At 34.1% G+C, this 26,279-nt stretch overlaps 1 protein-coding gene across 3 annotated transcripts in view; it reads left to right on the top strand.

Moving 5' to 3' along the window:
* LOC145241426 (uncharacterized) overlaps window positions 1-26,279 on the top strand; it is a 114,425-nt gene that overhangs the window by 22,353 nt on the left and 65,793 nt on the right. For 2 of the 3 annotated variants that reach the window (XM_080104375.1, XM_080104374.1), the window contains exons 3-7: window positions 6,792-6,922; window positions 10,649-10,743; window positions 12,906-13,000; window positions 19,283-19,479; window positions 23,707-23,785. In XM_080104375.1, coding sequence (XP_079960501.1) covers window positions 6,792-6,922; window positions 10,649-10,743; window positions 12,906-13,000; window positions 19,283-19,479; window positions 23,707-23,785 — 597 coding nt within the window. Of the gene's footprint in view, window positions 1-6,791; window positions 6,923-10,648; window positions 10,744-12,905; window positions 13,001-19,282; window positions 19,480-23,706; window positions 23,786-26,279 lie in introns of those variants that run through there. The other variant, XM_080104376.1, reaches the window with a different exon arrangement.

Raw genomic sequence — 26,279 nt, 5'->3', positions numbered from 1 at the left:
CAGAGCATTCACCACTAAAATACTTGTAGAAAAGGCAGAGGGATGCAACATTTCGTCGGTGGGACAGAGGCTGAAGCTTAGATGCCAGTTCAAGGCCCATCAGGTTTGCGACTCTCTTTTGAACCTTGTCAAGGAGTGAGAGACTAGTAGCAGATGCACCAGCCCAGGTGTGACAGCAATACTCCATACATGGGCGAATGGTTGCCTTATAGAGGTACAGATTCATTCAAATATTTCGTTAAAGTTCTTGGTCTTACCAGATTCCAGAATAAGAATTTATAGTCTGATGGAGTATCCAGCTAAGTGCTGTTACTTAAAGTAAGATAAACTGTTTGGGTATTTCCTTGGTCTTTTTGGCTAGGATCCAAGTGTAACCACATTTTATTTTTATTTTTCCCCACAACCCCGACATAAATGGAATCTTTTTTTTTTTTTTGTGTGAATAAAAAATGTTTTAAATTGGGTTTAAGTAGCAACCCCCCCCCCCACACACACACGCATTAAAAGAGGTAAACAGGATAAAAGATGCTGGCTGAGAGAGAAATCTTTTTAAGTCTTTAAACAGAGATGGACCAGCCAACCTCACCATCCTCCCTTCTTTTTGAGTTGGCCTTGTGCCTAAATTTCTTGTTCTTTTTCCCAATTTTATTTTTTCTTGTGAATAAAAAAATTAATATCTCAAAGTGTAGTATCTGTTTTGATGCTACACTTAAGTAATTAGGCCATCGTCAATGCAGGGGAAACCCTTCATACTGAGACAATCACTATTTATTTGGACACTGCCAGAGTGCCCCCTTTTTGGGTGGAGCTGGTCCCCCCCCCCACATAAAAAAACGATCTTGTGTCTAATTTGCTTTTGTGAGGAAGCAAATAAATCTGTTCTGATGTTATACCTCGCCTTTTTTTACTTCGATCAGTGGAGAAGAAATCCTTCTAGATTGAGGCAATTTTTTATTTTTTGTTCCTATCCAGAGTGACCCTTTTTGAGGAGCTGGATTTTCCCCACATTAAAAACCGACCTTGTGTCTAACTCTGCCCCCGTGGGGAGGCAAGTAAATAGCAAAATAACTAGGAGAACGTGTCCCATTCCTTGTATGAGCCAATTTATAGCCCTGTCGAGGGAGATACTATTTGGGTTTTGAATACTATGTCATTTTGAATATTTAATCAGGTTCGCTTGTAAGGTGAAGTATCCTCATGTCAGGCTGTCCTAGCAAACTCCTGTACATAATAATTGTGGCCCACGTGGAAACGTCACAAAGGAAAACACGGACATGAAAATGAGTTAACAAAGTATACTGAAACAAAAAACACCATACACAAAGAGCAACCGTCATGATGGCGGACTACAAAAGTACACTGACTGGTATTTACCTCTTTCCCACCACGAGAGGGTGTGACACAAGGTCGGAAGGTGCGAAAATGAGTCAGTGCTCCTAAAGAAGGAGTACTTCGGCCTTGCAAAAATATGCCTGAGTAAACCCCGTCAGCATTCTCCGGTGAGGGCGCCTCAGGCACCAAGCGATAAACTTGTTCCTACCAAAAGCAGGAGGGCAAAGCTTGGGAGAGTGGACCTCCTAGGGCTACACAGAAGATTTTGCTTAAGTCCAACAGCAAAAAGGCTACTGTAATGGCCCAGTTTCTGTCAGACTAATTATCGAGGTCGGAACCTCGACTTCTGTGTTCTGTGAAAGTACGCTGACCACACCGAGAGTCGTAACTCTCAGTTAATTTATACAGTTCGGGAAAGTTCCTATCTTGTGCATGGGGGAGTCCCCTCAACAATTACCTTAACATAGGGATCGAATACACTCAGGGATTTTGTCTAATAGTTGATTCAAACTCTTCTATACTATTTGCACAATATCAAATTCTACTCAATATCTCACCCGATATTTCCTAAAAAATTATCCATAATTCCATTTTTAATCTATCTTTACTCCTATAAATTTGGTTTTCTTTTGTGTGTACCGATGTTCATATTAACAATCCTCTATTCTATTTATTTAGAAAGAAAATACAATTTTGTTATATCTTGGTTGTAGAATTGCATTTACTAGCAAACGATCTAGCTAAGTTGCATATTCTTTTAAACATCCATTTTAATTAATTCCCTATTAGTTGCTTCGGTTTTTTAATGGGATAATCATCTTTAGTTAACTATTACATGTAATTATATTCATGCAGATATTCTACATGATTTATACTTGCATAATATTTGCGAAAAAAGTTTATAATAAACACAAAATTGTTTCCATATATATTTATGTTAAATGAATCTATCTATATAGATATAAAAGTGAACGTGTCTGTGTGTCTGTCTGTGTGTCTGTCTGTGTACATTCCCCTACGCAATAACTCTGTCAATTTTTAGTCTACAGACTCGAAATTTGATATACAGGGTACTGAGATTTAGGGAAATCGATGTGATCGGTTTTTGGCCAGAAATTTGTCGATTAAGGGGTCAAAGTTAAACGATTTGACCTTTGAGAACTCTACCAAACTCCTCCGACAATTTTGGGTCTACGCACTTGAAATTTTACATATAGGTTCCTTGGACATGGATCTACCTTAATAACTTGATTTGAGCCCAAAATAATACATTTTAAGGGGTCATAATAGGGGTCAAAGTTTTAAAAATTTGACCTCTGCGGTCTCTGCCAAATTACTCAGACAATTTCTGGTCTAAATATTTGAAATTTTACATAAAGGGTATTCAGAGGTAGGGCAAGCTTTTTCATCAGTTTGGGTCGAAAATTTTTAGTTACCAATATATAAATGTATGCATGTATGTATGTCTGTTTGCATGTCTGCCTTAAACTTTCAATAGAGGCGACAGATTTTACCAAGATTAGTATCGTTTTAAGTTTGACCTTTCATACGACAAATATCGAAAAATTGGCTAAAAACATTAATATCTTCCCCTTCAACTAGGCAGTTTTCTACAGGGGAGGGGGTCACTTTTTTCGCCGATATTTTTTAAAGTTATCCTCTCCTTTAGATTGTCTAGCCTTAATTTTAAAAGATGTTGCTTCCGGTTTGGCGGTGGTCGTAACAGCATAAACGTTAGGTTTTACCCCATTCTTTTCCTCTTTTGCGGTACGGGTTCGAGCCTGCCTTCCTACTACCACTTTTTTTTTTTTTTGCTCAACATACACATCCAAACGCCCGGGCAACGCCGGGCTGAAATGCTAGTATCTATAAAAGTGAACGTGTCTGTGTATCTGTCTGTGTGTCTGTCTGTGTGTCTGTATGTGTACGCATTAATCTGTCAATTTTAAGTCTGTGTGTCTGTATGTGTACGCATTAATCTGTCAATTTTAAGTCTACAGACTCGAAATTTGATATACAGGGTACTGAGATTTCGGAAAATCTATGTGATCGGTTTTCGGCCAGAAATTTGGCTGTAAAGGGGTCAGAGTTAAACGATTTGACCTTTGAGAACTCTACCAAACTCCTCCGACAATTTTGGGTCTAAACACTTGAAATTTTACATATAGGTTCCTTGGACATGGATCTACCTTAATAACTTGATTAGAGCCCTAAACAATAAATGGTAAGGGGTCATAATAGGGGTCAAAGTTTAAAAAAAATTGACCTTTTTTTTTTGTTTTGTTTTTTGCTCAGCATACACCTCACACCCGGGCAACGCCGGGCACCCATGCTAGTTATTTACGAAAGTAAAAAGTCGACTTTGGGTTTAATTTTCGCAGTATCGTAACTCTTGCTGTCCTCTATTTCATTCTTTTATCCTGACATTCTGTGAGCAATGTTTCTGACAAAAGAGGAACAATGTCTGTTTTTGTGGGTCAGCTTAATTTTTATATGGGCGATATTTGAGCATTTTCGATCTTCTTATAATATTTATCATCTTTCAACAGTCACTCTATCCTTGATTGTTTATTTAGCCATGGTAAATGGTTACTTATTAGTAAAAAAAATATATACATATTTCTGAATTCTTCTAATTCCACTATTACTGTTATTTATCAGATGAAAAAAATCCACGACTTCATTAAGAAAAAGGAACTTTCAATTGGTTAAAACGAGTGACGTTCAATAAGTAATGTCCCTGACACACTTCCAGTTGGTCTGATCCAGCTGAAATTTTTCATATGCAATGATTTATATCTCTATGAGTCATGTTGCAAATTACAGCTTTGAACTAATTGTGGTTTCTGATTTACACCACAACATTAAAAACCGACCTTCCCCTTGTATGATGCAGTTGTCTGTGATACCACGTGTTACCCCGCCCGACAACATTGTCACTCCTCAACATTGTTTCTGTGGTTTTGTTCTCCTTCATGGTCATATTGTCATCTCTCACATTGGCGGCTGTCAGGAAGGTGCACAAGTTTACAAGAATAACAAAAAGAGAATATAACAAAACATGAACTCTGACATATTCTGCAAATATTAGTGCTACTATATATGTGTGTGTGTGCGTGTGTGTGTGGGTGTGTTTGTGTGCACTGGTGTGTGTATGTGGGTGTGTGCACTGGTGTAAGTGCGTGTGTGTGTATGTGTGTGTGTGCGTGTGTGTGTGTTTGTGTGTGCACTGGTGTGTGTATGTGCGTGTGTACATGTGTGTGCGTGTGTACACTGGTGTGCATGCATGTGTGCGTCCGTGTGTGCATGTGCATGCATATGTGTGTGTGTGCGTGCATGCATACGTGCATGTGTGTACCTGTGTGCATGTGTGTGTGCATGCATGCATGCGTGTGCGTATGTGTGTGCGTGTAAGTGTGGTGTGTGCGTGTGTATGCGCACGTGTGTGTGTGTGTGTGTGTGACACCATCGACCAACTGAACGCTGAAGTCCACATCTTCATCTAATGTCGAGGCTGTGCTCGTCAGTGTGTTTATCAATTCGTTTCTCCGTCTACTCCACAACCTGTCTTCACCTATGTCCAACACCCCACTGTCCTCAACTGTAGCTGTCATCAACCGTCACAAGCCCAAGACTGTCTGCAAATTGTTCCTAAGTGTTGTGAATTGTCGCAGAACCCACGGCCACACCTAAAACGGCCCATAAACTAAATCTAAATATATATCTACCTTTGTTCGGTCCTTTGTCCCAAAATAACTGTCATACCTTCATTAATAATACAATATTTTTGCTTTCTTTTGTGTTATTTGTGAACAACTTCCTCTCCATTGTTCAGCTGATAAACTTATTTCCTCTTCTTTCTTAACACTTGTGGGGATGGAATACCGATAATATCACATGCCTATAGCAAAACATAAATGCGTTTAACTATAGAAGAATATACGCGTGACAGTAAGCTGCGTACGTGAAAATATTAATAATAGTATTCACAGTAAGAAAAGTTCAAGTAAGACAAAGAGGGGAAATGAAAGAAAATACTTAAGTTTCTTTTGAAGTAAGTTGCTGTGATTAGTATGGTTAATATTCCATCAAGGAGTGTCTTCGAAGTAAGACGTCGGAATGTTGGAAAAATGGTTGGATCCTTCTATCGCTCCAGTAGATATCTCAATGCTGATGCAATTCTCTATCTATATAAAATCCAAGTACGTCCAAGGATGGAATATTGTTGCCACATCTGGGCAGGAGCTGCTAGAATAGCTCATCCTGCCTTGACAGAGTTCAAAATAGACTTCGTAGCTTAGTGGGGGATGCCCTTTTCTCTTCCCTGCAACCTCTTTCCCACAGAAAAGGCGTTGCAAGCCTGTCTGTGCTTTATCGTTATTTCCATGGCAAGTGCTCGTCTGAGCTCCAATCTATGGTCTCCCTCGCCAATCTTTCATGATAAACACTCGTCTAGTTGAAATCACTGTCAATAATTTTCACCACTCTTTAACTGTGCCTAAACCAAAATGTATATTCCATGAACAAAGTTTCTTTCTGAGAACTGCACGTCTGTGGAACTCTGTTCCGTTTGCCTGCTTTACTACTCACTACAATATGGTTGTTTACAACTCCAATGTAAACAAATTCTTGATGAACCGCCCCCCCCTTAAGTAATCCAATTTACCAAATTTCCACTACTAACGATTACTACAATATTGTCCCATTGACTACTGTACACTCATTAACCCTTATCCTCGAGTGGCCTCTGGGCCTTGATAAGTGGTGACTCCTATGTAAAAAAAAAAAAAAACTGTAATCGAAACAATTCTACTGGTTTAAATTTTTTTTCCACCTTATATAATCTTAGCAAAATCACATGGGCTTGCGAGACATAATTTTGTATTTAAGTGGAGACACTTATCATTCGGGTTAAAATTGTTGCCCCTTTCCTTGCAAAACATTCACAGCAAACATTTGTCTAGCTACAACTACTGTTAATAATTTTCCTTTATCTCTATCCGTGCCTAAAAACTAAACAAAAATTCCATGAACAAAATTTTCTGCTGGAACTGCCGGTCTGCGAGACACGATACCGTGAGGCTACTTCTCAATTGACTATAACAAAGTCGTTTTCAAGTCTAATGTAAACAAGTACTTGTTGAGCTGCCCTCTTAAATAATCAAACCCTACCCAAGTTCCGCCATTACTGATCATCACAGTGTTGTCTCACAGTTTATTCGACACTCATCAACACTTATCCTCATGTGGCTTTTGCACCTTGATAAACAGTGAACTTTTAATAAAAAAAAATTTTAAATGTGGTATTTATTTATTTTACCAGAAATGCTGCATGGAGCATCTTGCGTATATACCATTTTGAAACCGTTAAAACGATGTTGCAGGGCGAACATTCGGTTAATAGCACGTCACTGTAGTTTTAAACACTTTTATTTTCTTTGTTTCTTTATCCTTACCAGGCTGAAACGCAGACTGGACGAAAATGGATGCTGGAATCTCCTTGTATTGATACACTAATTGATCGAATCAATTCGCTTCTACTATCAGACAATACCTGGACAGCAGGGAATTCGGCACTTGTATTAGCCAGGTAAAATATTTTATATCAAAAACATACACACTTTCATGGATATATATAGTTAATACCAGCAGGGAGACCTGATGTTGCCCGGGATTAAATGATGATCAATGAATGTTTCACACTCACATATTTTTACTGTCATCGAAATCTGTGAAATCGTCCATCTTTCAATTAAATCAATTGATCGCCTGCTCTAATTGGGGACTCATTGTGGTGCACTGGAAGGAAGCTCTACATGCCTCGTTGCAGTGACTAAGTTCACAATGCATTACAGCCTACATTGCATTGTAGAGAACCTACTGTTGATTTCATATGTTGGGCCTTTCTGCTTGTGTAGTAATAAAACTTCTCAAATGCATTTGCGATGTTAGGCTGTGTAAAATCGCCTGTTCCTTTTTTTCATCCGATTATTTCGATTATCGATTATCAATACTTATCAAAGACATTGTGCCACTTTCTCATTGGCTACACCTTCTCCTTCTACCACCTTTCGATTTGATTGAAAAATTAGCTATTTCATCAATTTCGATGCCAATAAAAATATAGGAGTGTGAAACATTCAGTGGTCCTCATTCAATCTCAAGCAACGTTCGGTCGCCCTGCTAGTATATATATATATATATATATATATATATATATATATATATATATATATATATATATATATACGGGTGGTCGGGTTCCAATCCTGGCTTGAGGTAGTTGCCTGTCTAACCGCACTGATGAGCTGTGATACAGCGAAACAGTACTGTATGTGGATAGCTATAATGCTCCTTATCTTGAGTTGAGCATATTATGAAGTGATACACGAATTAGCATTAGCGTACTAAGCGATGCTCTTTGTGTAAAAAAATTGAGCTTAGGTATTTCGGACGATGTCAAAACATTGTTAATTCACTGCTCGCACAGCAGCTGCCAATTAGCGTAATGGTTAGAAGCCTTGACTATCGTACGGGCAGTCGGGTTTCAATCCTGGTTTGAAGTAGTTGGTGTCTAGCCGCACTGATGAGCTGTGATACAGTGAAACAATACTGTATGTGGATGACTATATATATATGTGTGTGTGTGTGTGTGTGTGTGTGTGTGTGTGTGTGTGTGTGTGTATGTATATATAGTCTAACAGCACTGATGAGTTGTGATACAACAAAGCAGTACTGTATGTCGATGACTACAAATATATTTTAAACTCCCCTCTTTGGGTAGAGCACTGTCGTAAATAATCTTGCTACTTAATTGGCTGAAAAATGCGAGGCTCGCTGTTTGTTTGTAAATAAGCGGTTTGAGCACTATAAAAGTGGTGGACGAATGTTTGCTTAAAACAGATATTTCTTGAGGTTATTTGCGGGCACCGCTCCTGTGGGTCGATGGGTAGAACTGCCGACTGACAACGCAGTGGTTCTAAGTTCAATCCTCAGCTTGGAAAAGATGCTAGTCTAGTGGCACTGATGAGTTATAATACAACGGAAAAGTATTGTATGTCGATGACTACAAATATATATATATATATATATATATATATATATATATAGAGAGAGAGAGAGAGAGAGAGAGAGAGAGAGACAGACAGAATTTAAGGTATCCATATAAAATGTCATATGTACCGATTTTTCTTTTACAAAGGAGTCGCCACTTATCAAGGCCTGGAAGCCACTCGAGGATAAGGGTTAATGAGTGTACATTGGTCAAGGGGAACATGGCGTAATCGTTAGTAGCGGTTGTCTTCAAGTCCAACGTAAACAAATTCTTGATGGGCCGTCCCCTTAAGTAATCCAATTTACCAAATTTCCATTACTAACGATTACAACAATATTGTCCCATTGACTACTGTGCACTCAATAACCCTTATCCTCGAGTGTCCTCCATGCCTTGCTAAGTGGTGACTGCTATGTTAAAAAATAAATAAATAAATGCGCAAAAGCTATCCCAGTCAGCCATAGACTATCGATATACTGTACGATGGAGAAGGATGTCGGAGGACTATTTACATCTTGTTCTTATCTTAACGGAGACAACCGAGTGGGCGGAAGATCCATATTGGGACAGAATGGAAAACGAACATAGATCATGGCAAGTTTTTTTTTTGGGGGGGAGGGGAGGTCTAGGAGACTTGCATGCTGACCATCAATATCAGGCACACGGGTGGGTTCGTGAACAATCATAATCAATGGAGAAATCATTGCAGAACCTTCCCTCATCATCTGTCTTGTTTGAGTGGACTAACCGTTCCACATTGCGAACATTGAAGTCTTCACAGACGTGAATGTTAGCCGAAGGATGAGCAAATAGGATGTGGTCAATTTTCTCAGATGTGCTCTTAAAGATAGTAACTCTGCTGTTGTGGGGGGGGGGAGATAGAGGGCAAATATAATATAAATGCAGTGGTGTGTGTAAGTGCAATTCGAAAGCACATATAGGGTAATTTAGGATCTTCTCTGGAGATGTCCCTACCACATGGAAAGCTATCTCTAATGTAGGCACATATTCCATGCCCATGGCGATCTTGGGGGGTCAGATTTGGACGTTAAATTAGAATATCCTTTAATTATGAACTCATCTAGATAAGTAGTCGGTCCAATGCCAGCTTTGTTTAAGAAGAATAGGTCTGGTTTGGTCTCTGGAAGGTTGGAATGTAGACTCCTGATGTTGGAGAAGGAGACATGGTAGTAGGGTCTGCGTAGGAAGTTGGAATTCTGTGTTTAATGTGTAATCTTTCTGGAGATTTGTCATGATCGAGTTTTAGGATTTGTAGAGTAGGTCGACACATCCTAAATTTAAATCTATCGTTTGTCTATGTTGAAAACAAATTATTACTTTATTTGTTTTCATCCTTCCTTCCTTCCTTCCTTAAGGGTCGACAATAGTATCACAATATTAACAAAATAAATTGGCACTAGCGGTTTTATATCAAAGTGAAATGGAATAGACAAATGTCCAAAGTCTGAAATTGTATATGTTTTAGTTAATCTGTGCATTGGTCACCTATTTCTAGAGACAACGAGGCGCCCTGCTGGTGCAGATATTACCTGCTCCTTTCAGTGTTCAATATGTTTCTATCTACTGTTGCTGTTGTTGCAGTAGTAAATTTTAAAGGGAGATAATTACATGAAACTTCCGGCGTCAAATAGTGCTGATGCTGTGCTTGAGCATCATTCATTATGATTTTTGTTGGCATTTGTTTCCCCGATATCATTCTATTTAGAATTCTTTCTTGAAGGATATCGGAACCACATGACAGTTGCTAAAGTTCCTAACTGAATGTATTTCCGTGGAACAAACTGGATTCGAACAAGGCACCCCCATATTGTCAGTTCGTGTCGTTAAACACTGAACCACCGTCACTTCTCATCTGCTGTTGCTGGCGCTATTTCAAAATGTTTTTCTATTTTTTTTTCTTTTTTTTTTTTTTACCTAAATCTTGCCCTGAATCGCCCTCTTCCGGCTGACTACCTAACCAAGGGAAGATAATCTATATATTTGTTATACTTGAACTTGGCATACGTGATCCCATAGTCAGCGACAGTATCCATTAGGCTAACCACACAAACCAAAGCAATGAATAAATCAAACATTCGTGAACATGCCTTTTGTTTTTATTCATGAATTTTATTTCTGTAATTATGTTAGAAGAAAATAAAAACAAAATGGACGCCTTTATTTATTTTATGTATACTTCAATCCTTTTTTTTCTTCTTTTTTCTTTTCTTTTCTTTATTTTTTTGGTCCTTTTTGTTTCAGACTATCGATAAGCGAAGACGGTTGCGTCCGTTTGGTGCAACACAAGAGTTATAAATCAATCCTGGAAAATTTGATTAATAGTCTTGGAATTACAGGTTCGTTTTTCAAAACGGCTTATTAAACTTGTTGATGTTGTATTTTAACGTTTTCTCTCAGCAAGACGCTTTTCGAAAACAGAAATCGTTTCGCATGAAAAAAAAATGGATCCAACCTTTTCATTTTTAAGAAAGAAAGAAAGAACGAAAGGAACATTAAATTTATAACAATATTTTTTGCAGCTACTATTTGCCGTTTTGTAAGACTGGTATTTACTTCTTTCCTACCGCAGGTAAGTATGACACAAGGTCAGAAAGTGGGGAGAGACAATGGAGGAACACACTGGCCTTTTTAAAATTGCTTGGGTAGCCCTGTTGATATTCCAGAGTCAGGACGCTTCAGATAGTATACAATGAACTTACACCACTTCACAGAGAGGAAAGGACGTTCTGAGAGGGTGCTTCCAGCCCGACAGATAAAGGTTTACCGAAATGACCCAGTTTCTGCCGGACTGATTGTCCAGAGTGGAATCTCGACTTGCGTGGGTCCACAGGTACAACCCGACGCCAAATGAATAGCAGAGCACTTTATAATATTTTTCTACACATGCGCAATAGGTCAAAATTTGAAAAGAAAAAAACAACTATTTTCTTGACATTTTTAATTTTTTTTTTCTTACTATATATTTTATTTATTTACTTATTTATTTATTTTTGATTACTTTCGTTCCCCTCAATCCAAGTATACTGCCACTGAAGTGTTTGGACTACTATGATAGGGTCCAGATTTATAAGGTAGTGGGTGGAGAGCTGGACAGTATGACGTGTGTTCACATCACATTTAAATTCCTCCTTGTTAGAACAGTCGGAGAAACAGGGAGCAGTTATGGGATGAGGATTTCCTTGACTTTTCTAATAAGTGGATTTTCTTTGAAACATTTGGGGATTTGAAATCATAAACCTTTTTGTTGATATAACCATTAATAAGGTCTTCTGGGTAACTATTATTGATGAATATTTCCCTAATCTTATCTTGTCCGGAATCTAGTCTATTTAAGTGAAAAAATCACAAGAGTTCTATGCACCAACGTATAAATTACGCCGACCTTTCGCGAGTTTGGCAGAAAAGAAGACCAGTTCACATGTAGGTCAGTAAAAGTCGGCTTCCTGTAAATTGTAGTGAGAAAGCCACCTATGAACGCTCAATAAAAGGCTGTAGATTTCAAATCCTATAAAATATTTGGGCCTTTAAAATGTCCCATTTGTTTAAAAATACCATAGATAAGGAATACTTGTATACGATTGAATAAACAAATTGTTGAAAATGTTATTAACTGCTTCTACTCTGTTTCCCTGCGCTTGGTATATACTACAGACAGACGAGGACATTCAAGAGGACAGAAGTTAGAGAAGAACAATGCAAATTACCCAGAAATAAATGTCGTTACATTAAAAAAAAAAACCCAAAAGTTAGTCGAGTTATTACTTGTCTTATGTTCATTGCGACATACTCTGCTACAACGTGTTGGATCCCAGAAGTTAACGCGTGTAAACTTGTGTAACGTGACACTTTTGTGGCAATTAAAAACAAAGACAATACAGACAAATCTGTTTGATGTACGTAAAACAAATTATGTAAATCAATCAATAGGCTTTTCAAAAATAAAAAAAAAAAAAATTTTATGATTTTTAGCGCATTTTTACGACCAAACATTATTGAACATAAGCCTATGTTTACCTCTCAACCTAAAAAAGAGTTGTCTCCCCTTATTTGTTTCATCGGATTTAATCATGCCCAACGAAAACACTACGACATGCTTAGTCGTAAAATTTGATTTTCTTAAATAAAAAAAAAAATACTTGATCGATCTATGTAATTTTTGGAACATGACATCTTCGTGTGTAACGAATACGTAAATCATACAGACTTTTCTGTATTTTCTTTACTTTTAATTGCCGCCATAAGTGCACATTTGATTAAGCACGGAGTCGTTTGGTGAATCAGAAATTAGACTGAATTTTTTTCCGATTTCAATACCCCCAATTTTTCCGATTTTTCTGATTCTCGATTCCGGTAAATCGTCCCAACACTAATCATCATCGATTCATTGTCGATCAAATATACTTGTATAGGCTGGTTTGTGAATCACACTGATATCTTGCACGTATATCTGTCTTCTATGTTTTTTTTGTTGTTGTTGTTTTTGTTTTTGTTTTTTTAGGTCGAGCAACTAACGCAGCTTTTGCGATTGGCCGTCTTTGCGATCAAAAAATGGGACAAAACGCCCTGGAAAACCATAATGGATTGGACAAAATGGTAGGAAATGTTTAGTAATCTACAAGTGACATTTTTAAACGTTTTTAAATGGCAAAACCGCAGATTAACTTTGCCCGAGTCATTCCTGCTTTGAGCGCTATTACACGTCATAGGAAGAAGTAGACGATGTTTGTTAATTTGGCAACCCCGCCCAATTACATTCCACCCTTTTTTCTTGTGTTTCATTTTACTTTGGAAGTATGTCAATAGTCTTCTTTTTTTTATTATTTAATTTATTACAGGTGGAAAATTTCATTATATTTTACATTCAATATTTATTATTGCTATAAAAATGTATCTGCAAATAAAGATATTTGGAAAAATATGTTTATTAAAAATATTTATTGGAAAAAATATACGCGTGTAAAATTCATTTATTTTTTTTCTTTTCCATATTTTATGTAATTTATTACGCGTGAAAAATTAATGTTACATTTACTATTCATTATTGTTGTGAAAGTGTGTCTGTAAATAAAGATATTTGAACAATTATGTAAATAAAAATATTTAAAAATGCAAATAAATATATTTAAAAATGTAAATAATAGGTGGAAATCTTGTAGAATAGTGAAATACCGTCTATTTATTTTTCATATATAACATCACATATAAAATCAATAAATTTACTGTTTTTTGGGACCGGTTTGGTTAATGTCTTTGATATTTCGGGATAGCATCCCTTTGTCAAAAAGAAATAAGGTGTAAAATCCGACGAGTGTTTCAACAGGGAGATGAGTTGGAACTACCACGCAAAAAACAAATTCAAATTAATAGTGATGAGTTTTACGTCCTAATTAAATCTGGTGTGTGATAATTTATTTTTTTTTATTTATTTTTTTTTTATTACATTTTCACCCCAAACAAGGCAAATTACCACTTTGGTGTAGGAGGCTATAATATTTTACTTTATTAATTTATCAGTACTTTATTTTATTTTTATCTTTTTTTAATTTTATTTTCATTTATTTACTTGTTTTAAAAAAAAGGAGAAAGTAAATAAGTTTAATTTAATCTTTTTATTATTATTATTATTATTATTTATTGATTTTTTTCTAGCGAATTAGATATCGGTTATTATTTAAATTCTTACCGGAAGTAAGTGATGCTGAGAATCCGCAATGGAGTCAGCATTGATGTTAAACCTATTAACTTATTAAGTTTTTGTGTTAGACTATTATTATTAATGTCTTATTTAATATATATATATATATATATATATATATATATATATATATATATATATAATATGCTACTCAATATTTATAGCAAGTGCGTTGTCATGGCAATGCGTTAAGAAATTAATTTGATCTAATAAATTGTAAAGCATTAAGGGTTTTCTTAATTAATATCATCGTTATTAATGCAGACATTTTTATTTAGATACTTATTTATCTATTTTATTTTATTTAATTTTTTTTAATTCTCTCTTTATCCACTTGTTGATTTATAATTTAGGTTTTTTTTGGGGGGGGGTCACCTTTTTTTGTCCTCAGTCAGATTCATAGCATAACTTAGTTCCGGTAAGAATTTAAATAATAACCAATGTCTTGTTCGCTAAAAAAAAAATCAACACATAGTTAAAATAAAATGTAAAAAAGATTAAATTACACAGATGAAAAAAAAAATGAAAATGTCTATCATAATATAAATATAGAAACCCATGCATAAACACAATACAATTACACAGATGAAAAAAAATGAAAAAAGAATGAAAAAAAATGAAAAAAAAAATGGAAAAAAATGAAAAAAAAATGAACATGTCTATCATAATATAAATATAGAAACCCATGCATAAACACAATACAATTACACAGATGAAAAAAAATGAAAAAAAAATGAAAAAAATGAAAGAAAAATGAAAAAATAATGAAAAAAAAATGAAAAAAACGAAAAAAATGTAAAAAAATGAAAAGAAAAATGAAAAAAATGAAAAAAATGAAAATAAAATGAAAACAAAATGAAAAAAAAATGAAAAAAAATTGAAAAAAAAAATGAAAATGTCTATCATAATATAAATATAGAAACCCATGCATAAACACAATACAATTACACAGATGAAAAAAAAAACAAATGAAAAAATGAGAAAAAAAAGAAAAAAAAATGAAAAAAAAAAATGAAAAAAAAAATGTCTATCATTATATAAATATAGAAACCCATGCATAAATACAATACAATTACACAGATGAAAAAAATGAAAAAAATGAGAAAAACAAAATGAAAAAAAAATGAAAAAAAAATGAAAAAAAAAATGAAAGAAAATGAAAATGTCTATCATAATATAGATATAGAAACCCATGCATAAACAAAATACAATTACACAGATGAAAAAAAAATGAGAAAAAATGAAAAAGAAATGAAAAAAATGAAAAAATAAATAAATGAAATAAGAATGAAAATATCTATCATAATATAAATATAGAAACCCATGCATAAACACAATACAATTACACAGATGAAAAAAAATGAAAAAAAGTGAAAAAAAAATGAAAAAAAAATGAAAAAAATGAAAAAAATGAAAAAATAAATAAATGAAAAAAAAATGAAAATGTCTATCATAATATAAATACAAAAACCCATGTATAAATACAATACAATTACACAGATGAAAAGAAAAATGAAAAAAAAATGAAAAAAAATGAAAAAAAAATGAAAAAATAAATAAATGAAAAAAAAATGAAAATGTCTATCATAATATAAATATAGAAACCCATGCATAAACACAATACAATTACACAGATGAAAAAAAATGAAAAAAAAATGAAAAAAATAAATAAATGAAAAAAAAATGAAAATGTCTATCATAATATAAATATAAAAACCCATGTATAAACACAATTTTGCATTACAGTTGTCCCGTTCACAAATTCGTTTCCGCCACATGATATTTCAATGTTTTTCCTTAGGGACATTCTTTGGTCCCATTTTCTTTTCTTCTCGAAATATTAAGACCTCCACCATCCCGACAACACTAAACAGTAAGTTCATATTTACTGATTTGTATTGTGATTATCTTGAAAATAAATGGATATACGAAGTTAAATAAAATAACTAAACAAGTAAGACCTTCCGTTTGTCCATTTTTGTTTATGAATCACGCCAATACAGCAGCCGGTTCTCTGCATTGCTATAGCCTTCTTATACTCTTCCATATCTATTTACCAGCAATGCTTCAAGCAAACTACCTTTCTCTATTATATATATATATATATATATATATATATATATATATATATATATATATATATATATATACTCCTATGAACTCGTAAAAAGTTTACAGTAATACACAAAATTGTTTCCATATATATTTATGTATACGTATATATTTTTGTTTAATCTATCTCTATACTCCTATAAATTCGTTTTTCTTTTGTGTGCATTGATATTCATATTAAACCCCCTCTTTTCTATTTATTTAAAAAGAAAATACAATTTTCTTATATATGGGTTCTGGAATTGCATTCACTAGCAAAAGATCTAGCTAATTTGCATATTCTTTTAAACATTCAGTTTAATTAATTCCCTATTAGTTTGTTCGATTTTCTTATGGGATGGTCACCGTTAGTTAACTATTACGTGTAATTATAGTCATGCAGATATTCTATATGATTTATACTTGCATAATATTTGCGTAAAAAGTTTATAATAAACACAAAATTGTTTCCATATATATTTATGTATACGTATATATTTTTGTTTAATCTATAAAAGTGAATGTGTCTGTGTGTCTGTATATGTACATTTTCCTACGCAATAACTCTGTCGATTTTAAGTGTACAGACTCGAAATTTGATATAAAAGGTACTGAGATTTGGGAAAACATTTGTAATCCGTGTTCGGTACGAAATTTCGCTATTATGGGGTCAAAGTTCAACGATTTGACCTTTGAGAACTCTACCAAACTGCCAATTTTGGGTCTAAACACTTAAAATTTTAGATATAGGTTCCTTGGACATGGGTCTAACTTAATAACTTGATTTGAGCCCAAAACAATAAATGTTAAGAGGTCATAGTAGGGGTCAAAGTTTAAAAAAAATTAACCGCTTTTTTATGCTCAATATACACATCCAAACACTCGGGCAACGCCGGACTGAAATGTTAGTATCTATAAAAGTGAACGTGTGTGTGTGTGTACATTTCCTTACCCAATAACTTTGCCAATTTTCAGTCTACAGACTTGAAATTTGATATACAGGATATGAAGATTTGGAAAAATATGTGTAATTCGTTTTAGGCCAGAAATTTAGCTATTAAGGGTAAAATTTGGGAAAATCTATGTGATCGGTTTTCGGCCAGAAATGTGTCTGTTAAGGGGTTAAAGGTCAACGACTTGACCTTTCAAAACTCTACCAAACTCCTCCGACAATTTGGCATCTAAACACTTAAAATTTTAGATATAGGTTCCTTGAGCATGGATCTAACTTAATAACTTTATTTGAGCCCAAAACAATAAATGTTCAGGGGTCATGATAGGTGCCAAAGTTTTTAACAAATTGACCTCTGCGGTCTCTTCCAAATTACTCAGACAATTTCAGGTCTTAACATTTGAAATAGTACATAAAGGGTATTCAGAGATAGGGCAAGCTTTTTAATCGTTTTGGGTCGAAAATTTTTAGTTACCAATATATAAATGTATGTATGTATGTATGTTTGCATGTGTGCCTAAAACTTTCGATAAAGGCGACGGATTTTTACAAGATCAGTATCGTTTTTAAGTTCGACCTTTCATACGACAAATATCGAAAAATTGGCTAAAAACATTAATATCTTCACCTTCAACTGGGCCCTTTTCTACAGGGCGGAGTCGCTTTTTTCGCTGATATTTTTGAAAGTCATCCTCTCCTTTCTATTGTCTAGCCTTAATTAAAACCTACCCCACATCTGGTTTGGCGGTGGTCGTAACGACAAAGACGTCAGGTTTTTTCCCCCCGTTCGAGATTCGAGCCTGCCTTTCTACGACCACTTTTTAATTTTTTTTTTGCTCAACGCACACATCCAAACACCGGGCAACCCCGGGCTGAAATGCTTGTATATATAAAAGTGAACGTGTCTGTGTATCTGTGTGTCTGTGTGTGTACATTTCCCTACGCAATAACTCTGTCAATTTAAAGTCTACAGACTCGAAATTTGATATACAGGATATGAAGATTTTTTAAAACTTTGACCCCTAGTATGACTCCTTAACATTTATTTTTTGGGGCTCAAATCAAGTTATTAAATCATATTCATGTCCAAGGAATGTATATCTAAAATTTCAATTGTTTATACCCAAAATTGTCGGAGGAGTTTGGTAGAGTTCTCAAAGGTCAAATCGTTGAACTTCGACCCCTTAACAGCCAAATTTCTGGCAGAAAATGGATCACAAAGATTTTTCCAAATCTCAGTACACTGTATATCAAATTTCGAGTCTGTAGACTGAAAATTAACAGAGTTATTGCGTAGGGAAATGTACACACACACACGCACGTACACTTTCATATATATATGCGTTTTATTTTTTATTACCGTATCTTTCTGTTAAGTTACATTATTGTTTCAGCTACCCGGCCGTTTTTTTTTTTTGGCCGTCTGTAGTTTCCTCAGACTTTTACAGAAATGTTCGTTATGATGGGATGAAAGAGTGAATGATATCAGTGGAGGGGTGCGGGAAGAGCGGAAAAAGAGATAGGGAATATATATATATATATATATATATATATATATATATATATATATATATATATATATATATATATATATACTCGGGTTTTTGTTATTCAAAAGTAATAAACTAATGAATTCAACGAGGTTGTTAGATAGTGCTCAATAAAAAGAGCTAATAATATTTATTTATTGTTAAATAAACATGTTTACATCCCGCTGCTACAAACAGCCATTTATTTCAATCAAACAACAGATATCATCAGGCAGCGACTTGACTATTCAAAAGTTCAATAAATAATCTTCATTCATTTTATTTATTGAACTTTTGAATAGTCAAGTCGCTGCCTGATGATATCTGTTGTTTGATTGAAACAAATGGCTGTTTGTAGCAGCGGGATGTAAACATGTTTATTTAACAATAAATAAATAATATATATATATATATATATATATATATGTATATATGTGTGTGTGTGTGTGTGTGTGTGTGTGTGTGTGTGTGTGTGTGTGTGTGTGTGAATAAAATATTTGCATCTTAACCGTTGTCTTAAAGGCTTCCCCCCTGTTTATTCAGAATTCCACACTCGGATTTGTTTGTTTCTAGTAAGATATATTATAGATTTATTTTATTTGCTGCAGGTGAACAAGCTGTACCGGATGCTGAGCAGTGACGACATCCGATGGAGTAAGAATGCCTGCTTCGCCGTGAGTTGTTTAGCGAACAAGAAATGGAGCCAAGACAAACTGCTCTCTTCCTTTTACAGTGCAGAAATCTTGACGACTTTAGCCAAACTATTATTTTCCGAGGATCACGAAACCGGATGGTTTTCAGCTGTGTACGCCTCTTATCTTATTTTTTCTGTCCCTTTTCTATTTACCAATTTCTAAAAACGATAGAAATAGTAAGAATATTTACGTCTCCGGAATTTTTTTAGATGAGGAGTGATAATTTATATTAGTTTGGGTTGCTCAGACTTCTGTTCTCATTTTGGTTATTATAGCGTTCCAAAAAGTAAACGCTTTCTATATTTTTTATTATTCCGCCCGAACGGAGCAGAGAGGGGTGTAGGGGACTAGGATATATAAATCCTAATCCCGTTACAAAAGAAAATAATGAAACGAATGGAATTGAAGGAAACAAAAGCTCAATTGATGGATAAGATAAACGTGTCGATTATTTACTGTTGAAAGAATGAATGTTTTAGATATAACACGTGTTCATGTCCGCGCGGGTGTAACCATCGTTTGTTGCAGGATTGGTAGTATAGAAGGAAAAAGGAAATGTGTGTTCATCTCACGTTCGGGTCACTGTCGTTTGTTCGGGCGTGGGAAGAGAAGTGAGTAATGTAGTGGAAAATGGGAACGATAGTCCAGCGTGTAGACAAAGAAAAAGATAGAGGGTTGACATCAGTTAAACTGTGCACCATGTTAGCCGTCAGCTATGCGGTGGTGTTCTCTGGCACAAGTAGTAGATAGAAAGAGAAACTGACCTGAAAGCTTCATCTCTCCGTTGCAGATACCGACATTGTGAGACTCTAAGAAAGCAACCCCTGTCATGGACGTGCGTCAGGAGCAAATATGCGTCATTGAATTACTGGCAAAAGTGCACTGAGAATGATGGTTACTATGTAGAAAATTAAATTCTAGAGTTGAAAAAGCCGCTCGCTTAATGGTACCACTCCTGTTTTCGTAGCTCTTCAACTTTTGAGTTGAAAAAAATAGGAGGCTTTACTTTTGGAACGATTAACAAAACATTTCCATGGATGTTTAGCTTTTGATATGTTTAATATATATATATATATATATATATATATATATATATATATATATATATATATATATATATATATATAGGGCTTTCAATTATTAAGAAAAATAAGAGTGCTATATTTATTCATATATATGTTACAAAGAATCAGAACAACATCGGTACCGTCGGTTTCAAATCCAGACAAAGGAGACCAATATCTGGACTCTCTGTCTTCCTAGACGTTGGTCCACTTGGTTTGGTTGTGAAACCGACATTGGTCTGATCTTCTGTAACACACACACACACAGAAACATATATATATATATATATATATATATATATATATAATTATTTACTATAATATTTAAATACCTACAGACAGTAGTGTTTCATCCTTTCGGGAACCTTCAGTGCAGATTCGAATCCGGCAACACAAGCCATCTCTGGCTTGATTAGACCGTATCCATTCGGCTACCATTAACCGTACAAAATAACGTTGAAATTAAACATTTTATTTTTAAATGTTTTTTTACGTCAGTCAGAGTGATCTATTCATTATATGATGATCTATGCATAAGCGCTAAATTGACCGACCTTATTTAAGTGAAAGTGCTCAAACGAGTTTCTTAAAGGGGCTGACATAATTATTTACTATAATAATTAAATACCTACAGACACAAGTGTGACGATACGTCCCAGTTGAAAAATCCCAAAAGGGAATTTAGCCCCAAAACGTATCATAAAATAAAAAAATAATGATGTACGTGCCGGCTGTAAAATTATCACAACCTAGTAGCACTTACCCAGGTTCTGGACAGTACTTCCGTCGTGGAATATTCTTATAAGATTCACGGTTGACGAAATACTAGGCAATAAATAACGGAACAACACGGATGTATATATATTATATACATGTCATTTATTGTGTGTTAAAAACTGAGTATTAAAAGAAAACAATAATAATAAGAAAATTGGTTAAAAGGGAAAATTATTCCAACTCGCATTTAGGTAAAAATGCACTTTTGTAAATAATTGAATTCATTCAAAAACATATCGCTAAAACCAAAACAAACAATATCTAAGTAAATCGCGATATATCCAGACAGTTGTGCGAGATGGTTCAATGGTAAGGGGTTTAGGCTTATTACCGTGGGGTCCCGATTTCGAATTTCGCTAGATTCAGCCCCTCTGATGACTTGTAGACGACGAAACACGTGTCAGTGGATAATTATATTTGAAAAATTATATATATATATATATATATATATATATATATATATATATATATATATATATATATATACATACATAAAGTTGTGAACAGTATATAGGGCCCGAGCAAAACCCGGTTGAACTGCTAGTATTTACTAAAAGAATATAAATCCCAGAACGGATAAAATTAATTCCCCGAATAAAATTTTTTACTTACTTAAATTTTATGTCCTCTTATTGAGATTAAAATCAAGCTATTATTATTATTATTATTATTATTATTATTATTATTATTATTATAAATATTATATCTTGAACCCTTATTCCAATTTTGATGAATATCTATTATATGATTTTAATTTTTTTTAAATGTGTAAAATCCTAGGATAATCTTAAGGTGTCTTAAGAAGAAGCAGAACCTTAGGAAATCATTAATTCATGTCTAACGTCTATAGATCACATTTAATGCAAATTTGTAATATTTGCATTTTTAACTGAGAGGTTATGCCAATATTATAAAAAAAAAAAGCAAATAAATAAAATGCTTCAAAGAAACTAAAATTCAAAGAATCCAAGTCTATTACACATTATTCAAATTTCTAAAAAGTCGGAGCTATCAGAATCTTCACAAATGCCTTCCGCTCTCTTTTTAACCCGTTTGCATGAAACTGAATTAAGATGAATATGGCCTACATTACGACTTCTTTACACCTAATCAGCGGTGTCCGAAAATTTATAATGATCGGTTAATTAGTTTAGAAGTGAATCTTGTACATACAAATATATTCACATAAATATATATTTATCTAGATATATACTAGCACGGAGACCCGACTTTGTCCGGGATTAAATAATAATCAACGAATGTATCACACTCCCATATTTTTATTGTCATCAAAATCAGTGAAATCAATGAATTCTCCCATTTTTCAATCAAATCGATTGATTGCCTTAATTGCCTGCATCGTAGTGCACCGGAACGAAGCTTCACATGCATCCCAGCAGTGACTTAATTCATAATACAATAGATTATAGTCTACATTGCACTGTAGAGAATTTACTGTTGTTTTTTTTTATCAAATTATGTTTTATATATAATGAATGGCTTGAATTAAAGTTTAAACTGCAAAAGTCAAGTATCATGGTTCAATTGTGCTCTAAACAGAAACATTCATTTCGAAGGCGCATGTATCATATTAAAAGAACATACTGTAGATTTTATATGCCTCGCCTTATTACTTGTGCGGTGATAATAGCTTGAATTTAAGTTTAAAATGAAAAGGTATTATTGCTAAATTGTGCTTTAAACAGAAAACTTCATTTCAAACGCGCCTCTATGCCGCACCTTCCGGCTTGTGTGGTAATAAAACTTCTCAAATGCACTTGTGATGTTAGGCTGTGTAAGGTGTTAACTTTGTTCATAATCGGCTGTTCCTTCTTTCATTGGATTATTTCGATTATCGATTATTCATACTTATCAAACGGTATTCTGATACAAAACCTATCCAGGAACACTGCCAGGCACATGAAGTACCTTTGTGTAATATTTCATAAAAATCGGGCTAGCCGTTTTCGAGTCCATAGGAACTGACGCACACACATACACATACACACGCACACGCACACACACAAAGTTCCTACGGCACGAACTCAGTCACACACACACATACACATACACACACAAACACACATATACACGGAGACACACGGACACACACGCCCACAAAGTTCCAAGGAAACTCTCTCTCTCTCTCTCTCTCTCTCTCTCTCTCTCTCTCTCTCTCTCTCTCTCTCTCTCTCTCACACACACACACACACACATACAAATATACACGGGCACACACGCACACACATGCACACACACAAAGTTACTAGGAAACGAACTCACACACGCGCATACACCGACACACACGCACACTTACGCACACACACAAAGTTCCTATGATACACACACACACACACACACACACACATATAAAGTTCCTATAACAGTAGGGATAGGGGTTAATAGATGGCCGTATGTTTTTTCATGTAAACGTATTGCTTAGTATTGCTGCCTGTTCGCATAAGTAATTGAAAATATAATCTCTTACGATTTCAGTGCCCTACATACTTTGGCCACAATTCCCAGAGGATGTCTTCAGATACGAAAAAATGCCTCCGTGGAAGCAGCAATGAAAGTAAGAACTCGATTTATTTATAAACAAAATTAGTATCTATTAGAAAATAAGAACGGTTTGTCTTTTAAACAACAAACATGACGAATGCTGAAACATTATAAATAGTGTGTAGCGTTCACAGGAATATTTGGATAATCATGTATTATGGCTAGCAGAGCGGAAATCAAAGCGAAAACAAAATACACAACAAATAACTGTTACCAAATGCAATAAAATTTACTTTTCTATGGACCTGCACAGTTGTTAAACTCTGGAAATGTTTTTAAAAATTTTTATAAATCTAAAATTTTGTTGATATCCCATCTTTTAGAGACAGTAAAAAATCCAAAATGGCTGACCGTTCATCTGTTGGTGTTAGTTTCTTTAAAAATTTTATCTTATCATTAATCCTAGCTCTGACTGGAAACCCTCGACCGGATTTACATTTAGTGGTAAAGTAAACATTTTTTTTTTTTTACTAAACCTGAAATTAGCAACTACGTCCAAACAAAATCAACTGCTATTTTTTTTTTTTTTTTACTTGCGTTTGGCTAAGTAAAAATGACGAAAACAAATCCAGAGATACTAAATATTACAAACTGTTTCCACATTTTAAAACATACAGATCGGTAGAAAATTACATTTTTTTGCGTTTGATAATTATATATATATACTAGCAAAAGTACCCGTCCTTGACTGGGTTCAAAAATAGCCTACAGAAAATGGACTCTGATTTATGAAAGTATGATAGGTTATGAAAAGGAAGGGTTGTAAAGAGATAGCTTCGATTTTGGGGGTATCAAAACCAAAGCAAAATATGATGAAAGTAAAAATAAAATAGATAAACCCCATAATTTATTATACCATACCTATTCACACTGAAACACTTATAACAATATTCTGTGGATCTATATTAAAAAAAACCTTGTTAAACTTTGTGACATATTTCCATTCTATGGAGGTCAGGAGCGAACGAACATCCTATAATTTTATTATACCATATTTCTTCAAACTGAAACATAATTATCAAAGTATACTTACGCAGATAGATATGAAAAGTCTTTATTAAAGTTTGTGCCTATGTCCATTCTATGGCGGCCAGGCGCGAACGCAGACCCACAATTTTATCATACCATCCCTATTTAAGTTAAAACATACTTATCAAAGTATTCTTATGTACATCTATATAAAAAACACTTGTAAACGTTTTCTTTTTAATTTTTTATTTCCATACTTTGTGGATCAGGCACGAACGCAGACCCCACAATTTTAATGAACCACCGTTCTGCCAGATCAAACGTACCCATTCCTGTGTCTCGATAAATCTTCTATCATTATATGTAAGCAGTTTTTTTTAAATAGTCAACCATATAGGAGCCTATTCGTGACCAGACACATACACACATACACACACAGCTTTATACTATATATATATATATATATATATATATATATATATATATATATATATATATATATATATAGTAATTTATAAAATATATATGGCGATTAAGCTACACTGAATATTCTGCGTTTCATCCAACTATAGGATTCGTTTTTATATATGTTGAGGATTTCTAGTCGGCCAATCAGCTTTCTAGTATCCACCGCGCCCCTTCCTACCAGCCAATGGGCATGCATTTTATCAAACAAAGGATCTGCTTTAGAACTAGGTTAGTGGGTTTAGGTGGTCCTCCATAAATGTCTAACAAAAAGCGTAGTTTATCAAGCAACAATATTTTCGAAAGAAAACCCGAATAACAAGAATATTACATAGGCATGACTTCCTTAGATTTCAAAACCCGATACTATGACCACAAAAGCACATTCAAAAATAAAAAAAACACCGTATAAAAACAACACTAGCGAATAAATACTGGGAACTCAAAGAAAGCGGACATTCGCCGGTAGTCGAATGGAAAATAATGAGACAAGCTACCACATGCAGACATTTAGACGACCCATGTAAATTATGCCTCCATGAAAAATTTTCTATCCTGTACTTTAAAGAACCTCAAAATCTATTAAACTGTAGGCGGGAAACAGCAAACAACTGCGTTCACAAAATAAAACTTACTCTAGGATAGCGATACAAAATAGCTTTAAAACTAACAATAACAATAGGAAAAAAAAACAAATAAATAAATTAAATAAACATGAATATACATAAACGATCACATACATATATGTATATATATGTATATATATATATATATATATATATATATATATATATGCATATATGTATATGTATGTGCATTGTTGTGTGTACATAGGTATATTTATATGTATAAAAAAAAAGGAGAACGACCACCTAAAATCATAATCAGGGTCCATTTTCTGTAGGCTGTTTTTGAACATAGTCAACGAAGGGTACTTTTGCTAGTATATATATATATATATATATATATATATATATATATATATATATATATATATATATATATATATATGTGTGTGTGTGTGTGTGTGTGTGTGTGTGTGTGTGTGTGTGTGTGTGTGTGTATCCATAAAA

Source organism: Euprymna scolopes, chromosome 20 (assembly GCF_053919585.1).
Source record: "Euprymna scolopes isolate OS-2025 chromosome 20, ASM5391958v1, whole genome shotgun sequence".
Classification (NCBI taxonomy): Eukaryota; Metazoa; Mollusca; class Cephalopoda; order Sepiida; family Sepiolidae; genus Euprymna; species Euprymna scolopes.
The sequence above is the reverse complement of the archived record's forward strand: the minus strand, read 5'-3'. Positions and strand labels throughout refer to the sequence as shown.